The sequence below is a fragment of the Lottia gigantea genome (genome assembly GCF_000327385.1).
Source record: "Lottia gigantea unplaced genomic scaffold LOTGIsca_106, whole genome shotgun sequence".
In the NCBI taxonomy this organism is placed as follows: domain Eukaryota; kingdom Metazoa; phylum Mollusca; class Gastropoda; family Lottiidae; genus Lottia; species Lottia gigantea.
This window is the reverse complement of record NW_008706902.1, coordinates 166,439-173,597: the sequence shown is the minus strand read 5'-3', so window position 1 is coordinate 173,597 and position 7,159 is coordinate 166,439. Positions and strand designations below refer to the sequence as shown.

The 7,159-nt window shown below is 32.8% G+C and overlaps 1 protein-coding gene across 1 annotated transcript; it reads right to left on the bottom strand.

Annotated features, from left to right (window-relative positions):
* Positions 1-3,017: 3,017 nt before the first annotated feature.
* On the bottom strand, positions 3,018-6,539 carry LOTGIDRAFT_170890 (hypothetical protein; the record flags this gene model as incomplete). The annotated part of the gene is made up of 2 exons (XM_009046747.1): positions 3,018-3,337; positions 6,515-6,539. The coding sequence occupies 2 exons, from the start codon at positions 6,537-6,539 to the stop codon at positions 3,018-3,020; spliced, it is 345 nt and encodes a 114-aa protein (XP_009044995.1).
* Positions 6,540-7,159: the final 620 nt, after the last annotated feature.

Sequence of the window (7,159 nt, the reverse complement as noted above, 5' to 3'; positions counted from 1 at the left end):
TTTATTATAAATAGAAGATTTGACTGTTTGATTTCTATTTAAGGTAATGATACTTCAAACGACAATTTTATAAGGTTTGATAAAACAGCCATCAACCAATCTCCCTCAATTAATACGGGAAATTATCCTTTTTTCTTCAAATTGCTCGAGGAAATTTCCAGCGAAAATAAAACACTAAAGTTTATTCACAGCAAACTTTGACGATTGGCTTTGAATATTTACTTGTTACCTAGATAAACAAGACGAATTAAAAATTGTATATTTTTTTTATTTCTGAAAATTCGAGTGACATGAAAAAAGTTCAAAGAACCTTCTCTCAGACAACATGGAACCACAAAGCACCGATTATCTGCAAATATGACAGTCCTATTTAATAGTCAGTCGTGTTTACAGCAAAAGCAATGGTTTTAGTTCATTATATCATTATTTCATTATAATAGAGTTCACTCCTTGTCATACAACACAATTTAAATTGTTGTATGGCGTCACACTATTGCGCAATAAAAACCGTTCTTGGTTGGATCTATCTCTTTCATTGTAGCGTCACGCTTTTGTGCAAATGAAACCAGCCTTTTAGTGTGGTGACGCAATTTATACGTCTCTTAAAGTGACAGGTGCGCAAATTCTTTTACCAATTATACCGTAGTCTCAGAAACTGGATTTTTTTTTAGCCTAGCCAATCAGAAATAGTGGTCCCGACTCACTGTCGAAATTTGAGACATCAAATCCATATGTGTCCATCTGCGTTAAAAAGACTACGAGTCGTCCTTTCTTGAGACACTGCCATATACAAAAAGTACATCTATAGAAATAGGAAAAGAAATTCTTAGTTTGAGATATTCTTGAAGGAATTATGCGATTTTCGCACATTTCTAGTCTTGATTTCAATTTTGGACAGTTGTGACACTAGGTTGAAGTTCACTCTTTTCTCAATAGTACTGCAACACTGGCTGTGCTTCACTATGGTGGAAATGATACGGAATCATACAACAGACACAATTGCGCAATCAATATTTAATTTTGATAAAAGTTGTTATTTGGCTTCATCTCTGGGGAATAGTCAATGCTGAACGTGGATTTTTCTATGGTGCAAGATATCCTCTCTGGGTAAAACACGTAAAAACATCCTTCTATGTAATCTAATCAAAAATGCAGATCTTTATGTTTCATTTCTTTTTTTTTATCAGAGGTGGACTTGAATGGTAAGAAAAGAAAACCCCATGGAGAATACCAAACTGTAGTAAAATTGCCTTTTGAGAGAGAGCTACAGATTTCATTATCAAACTGTCCTCTGCTGTCTGTTGTTTTGGAATATTTTTCTTGAATGTGATTGTTTTTAAAGCTAGTTGTAGGTTTTTCCTCTACGATAACATCTTTTTGGCAAATCACTTGACTCGTTTCGCGACATAAAAAAGAAACATGCAAATCGTTCTGCCTTGATTAACATACACCTTTTATATTCTTTATCTTCGGAATCGTCTGGTGGTTTTTAACTTGATTCTGATCAAAACTGTGCCATAAAAGTGGAAAAATGTCAAGTGTTAAGTGATCATGGATAAAGTGTTTAATTCCATTACCAGATAGAAACGTATCAACGGCATTTCAAGATGGTGGACGATAACATTTCTCTAAGAAGTTGGAAAGACTTCATCTCCAACCAATCATAGAGAGATCAGATCAAACGTTGAATGGAACATAGTTTATAGCAACTTCCGGTTTCCAGAAATAATTATTATGGCTTAAGCTTTCAGCAAATAAAGAAAGTGCGCAGGTTCACCTGAACTGTATTTCAAATACTTCGCAAATAGAAAAAAGTTTCCTAGTGTTGAAGTATATAAATATGGACAAAACATCAGAGAACTGAGTCACCACATAGTTAAATCTATATATCACAGCAGTTATATTGTCTTCATCAATAGTTACAAAATATGGTATACATTTTTAACATTTTTAAAATGCCTCTTGTTAATGGAATGTATATAAACAACAGGTTTGATGTCATATTATACGGTCAATAAATTGTTCTAATCAGTAGTTTATGATGAATACAACAGTTCATCAACCGTACGACCTGTATCACGCCTAGTTGATGCAGTTGAATATGTTAATTGGCATTTCTTAATATTTACATATTACGCATATCATTCATTATCGAATATGTTATTATTGAAGATACTCTACAACATTTGCGGACATATGGTAGTGAAAGCATTAAATTACTCAAATCGGTAAAATACTGTTAAAGATTCCTCTCCCCCTCCCCTGAGTATGTTACCTTGTTACATTGTCAATGGCATTGAGACTGGTAAAGTAAACAAAGATACGAGCATGTCAAGCAGTAAGAAGAACAGATCAGTTCACTAGACTTTCATAAGCACTATTTGGTTCGATTAGCTGATCTTTATCTGTTTGTTAGGGTTTCTAGATTTGTATAAACATAAAAGAAAAAAATCAGAAAAAAGTCAGACCCGTAGTACGAATTAACGTCTTCAACCAAACTGTGGGCTTAAGGTTTTAATTTTGCATCAAGCGTTCCAAACGCGTAAGTGTGCTTCCTCGATAGGCGTGACATTCCACACGTTACTAAAGCAGTGGAATTCGCATTTTTCATACTTTTGATTTATTTATAACTACATACGAAATCTAAACAAAATGTAAACTATGTTAAGTATAATAAAATATAATAATTCCAGCATAGCACGGACAAATTCCAAGACATCCTCTAAACTTATAGTGTAAATATATAATAATGGTTGATACTATCAACTATGATAATGATTTGATAAAACGTCTATGTATTTGATATTTTTTATATGGCCACTTATATTAATGGGGAGTTCTTCTCGACTTGAAACTAAAAAAAAATGGTAGCTTACCTATCGTGTACAAGTTTATTTTCAAGATTGATATACATTATAATACATTCCACAGTTCCTTCCACATTACATAGTTTCTACAATATCTAAAAAAACTCGTTCCACAATACCACATAACTGTATAGCCCCTTCTACAATACACTATAACACAATAGCTTCTTCTACAATACGATTTAACATCATAGTTCCTTCTACAATACAATTTAACATCATAGCTCCATCTATAATACAATATAACATCATAGCTCCTTCTACAATACAATTTAACATAATAGCTTCTTCTAAAATACAATATAACATCATAGCTACTTCTACAATACAATTTAACATAATAGCTTCTTCTAAAATACAATATAACATCATTGCTACTTCTACAATACAATATAACATCATAGCTCCTTCTACAATACAATATAACATCATAGCTCCATCTAAAATACAATATAACATCATAGCTCCATCTAAAATACAATATAACACCAAAGCTTCTTCTACAATACAATAAGGGAGCCGCGGTGGCTCACTGAGTTAGACGCATGCTCGCAAACCTGAAGGTCCTGGGTTCAATCCCGGCAGAGGTCGAGATAATACGTTCGGATTTTTCAACCCGGTTTCCCCCGGTCAGTGATGCAGGTACGAGGGGCTGATATGGAAAAAGCTCTTTCTACAATATAGACATATAGAAATAGGAGTAGGTAAAGAAGCACAAGATATATGTTAATAAATGTCAGCAATAGTATATCAATATATCTTGTGCTTCTTTATAAAAAGCGTTGTTTGTAATTAAAAAGGCTACACATATTGTCGCCTATTGTATCGGTAACAACATTTCTTTTTTATTTGATTCTAGAAAAGCGAGACGTGGGATTTTGAAATCATAAAATGATAGTTAGTATGTAGTATGGTTTGAAACTGGTAAAGCAGACAGTTGTGAGGATTGTATACCTAAAATATATAATACATGACACAAGGTGTTCTGGAGTTAATATGAATTATTAAACTGTAAATTATGAGCGAGATCAACCCTATGACTGCCCCTTTCTATATATTAGATTAAAGATAATAAATATTTAATTAGAATTATTAATCTTGACGCCTAGATATATCTCTGCTACTTATTATTGTAATAAAATTAAAGATAAAGCTGTATTCCCACAGCTGTTGCATCGTGGTCGAATTTTTCTTATTAAAGGGATTGCAAAGAGGCTTTCTTAACTTTTTATGTGTATCGGGGACACCATACTTCGTGACAGTGTTGTCATTTACGGTTAAGCATTTCAATAATACAGGCACCATAGATATATATCGCAAATTTGAATGATGCAAATAGAAATAAAAAATAATCACGTTAATCATATAAAACAAAAACGTCTATAAATCTATATAAGTTAAACCATCATCCTACCATTTTTACCGTTAAATTTCTTATTCCTTTGCAACCTTTCCTTTCCTTAGCCACAACCATCTGCCCTCACAAAGAAACATCAAGTTGAAGAAAAGAGGAATCAGACATCACATCAAAAGTCCCTTTACCCTATAACATTGATTCGGTGTGGTATTGGAATCTGAAACAAGCTAAAAATAAGCCGAAACATATTTATTGAGAGAAAAGAAGACTAGACTTAGTTTCATTTAGTGTTAACATCATGTTCTTGAATTGGTCACAGGTTTATAATCAATTGCTCTTGTTAAATAACATGTTGACAGAGGTAAACACAAGACTGTGTGTAAGAGACGAGTGAGTTGTTTACAATTTTTTTTTTATTTCATCCGAGCATCCCTCCTGAGTCCGTATTGTCAACATTTATTTTATTTTTTTTTTACATATGTTTGCCGTCTAAACACCCTTTTTAATGAGACAACTTCTTGAATAACCTTTCATTGATTAGTTAAGCTAGTTTTTGTTATCTTCTAATGCATATTATAAGAAATCAGATTACGGGGCCTGTTTTTCGTTTCTTAGCACCTATTCTAATTTTTCTTATGGGTTTTATTTTTAAGTTTTATTGTTGGTCAATGCTCAACAGCATTGTATTTTCCAAATACTAACCACTGTGTTAGTAATTCATAAATTGAACTATTTGAAAAGTCAGCGATGTCCTAGATATCAATGGTTGAATTCGTGTTTAAATTTCAAATAAACAGTCAAAGACTAAACAGAACATATCAATAGCTTATTAACAAAGATAGAAAACCTCATGATCGAGCTTATACATAGTTAAATAGAAGGATTTCAACAACAAATCCGGACTCAATGATCGAGTCTGTTTAAAGATTTTCCCGGAATTATCAGAACCAATGAAAAACGTGTACAAGACTAACGCTGTTCGCGTGTAAAACACGTTCGAGAATTAAGAAGTATATGGATGTAGAACCATTACCTAGCGTTCGATCAGCCTGATAGGTTTGGTTCATAATACCTTATATTATAATATTGTAAGTTATGTCTATTTCTAACTAATATACGTGATAACCCACAATATTAGGGATTAATTCCAGTGATATTTAAGGTAGGTTCTAAATATTCAATTTATTTATTGCACTGCTTGTCTTCTAAGTTATTCAAAATATTTTGTTTGAATTTTGTTTTTATTTTCCTTTTGTGTGTTTCTAAAATTTGAAACTAGCATCTTAACTTGTAAATCTATGGCCTAGTTTTTAAATAAAAGTTCTAATTAGCATGTTGCAGTTTTTGAGTATTTTTCTTTTTAATTTGTTTTATAGTGCTAGAATTGAATGGCGGATAATTTGTTATCAACCTGGGAAATGGTTCTTCAAGGTTTGGTATAAGATTATTAAATGTAATAATAAAATATATGATCATCATATTCTAAAATAACATCTGTCGAAAAACTAGAAACACTAAAATATCAAATGATTAGACTTGACATATTAGGTAGTAATATTTGTGAGAAATTTCAATTACCACCATTCTTTTATCGTTGGGCGCGAGTTTACCTTAGTGCGAGATCTGTTGGCTTTAACTTTGACATTATTAGGTATTAAAGATTAAACATTAATACATATGTCGATTTACTGTTGGTAATCTCTACATGATAATCCACAAATATCAAGAAAAATTATAAGTATGACAAGACTGGCTGACTTTCTCTCGGAAACTATCGCTCCATAGGTATCTTCTTAATAGTCCTTCTTTATAAAAAAAATCATTGGTAGCTATTTGAAATTGTTGGTTGGACTAATTTTGGAAATAAACCCAAGACTGAATCATTTGTACAGCAACATCCAGTGACAAACAGATAATAGCCTTGCTGTCAGCATCCAATGTTAGATGATAGGGCACACTAGGTAGTAGTTGGTAGTAGTAGTTGGATCTGGATTCATTGGGTGACTGTTGAACTGTTTTTTGTCGAAATAACGAAATAAAACGCCACGGTGGTATGTTAGTCTGTCTTTACAGTGGGGTTGCTCATTTTAAACTTGGCGAATTTGTAATACACACATTCTTCTTGTATGCCATCTCGTCACCTACAAGTAGAAGACATACAAGATCAATGGGATCATAAACTCATTGGGTAATATACTGTCAAACAAGTTCATTCATGAAAACAGACGGATTCACATATGACCGATAAATTCAGTCACAGTTGGAATTTGGGAACAGATTGAGTACTCACTGTAAATCAACGTAATACAAGCCATTCTGCGGGTATTTATGACCTTACACAGGTCGTTTACTGTGGGGATTGGACAATGAAATGCGTGGTCAAATCTCGCCAGGACCATATATATAGCTATAGCCACCAAGTACCAAGACTGACCATTTAAAACATATTCGATCTTTACATGAAATATTAGAGAATAAATAGGATGTAAAAATATACAGAAATATCAATCAAAGTGGCAAGGTGTCAGACATTGGAAATTTGAAACCGTCATTCAAACTGTCATAACCATAGAAAAAACCTTCTTAATATGCTTTAGTGGGATGTAGGTTAATTTTTTCGGAACACAATAATCAAGTTGAAAATTATTTCCGTTCACTTTGTGCCACTTCACGACTCTAGGGGTCTCAGTTTGATATATTTTTCAAAAAGGTAATATAGGGAGGTGATTGGATCTTGTGTTGCTGAATTTGTAGATGGTATGTTGGATTGGCAGTTGGGAATACATTTCAGAGATTATAATGTTATTTAGATAGTTTCATTCGGAGAGAAAAGAATTATGTCAAAGCCAGAGAAAAATTGCACTTTTGCTGGAAATCTGACAATTCTACGTCAGTATCTGAACTTTTATGAGTCTTCTAGGTCCCATGTTCCTTA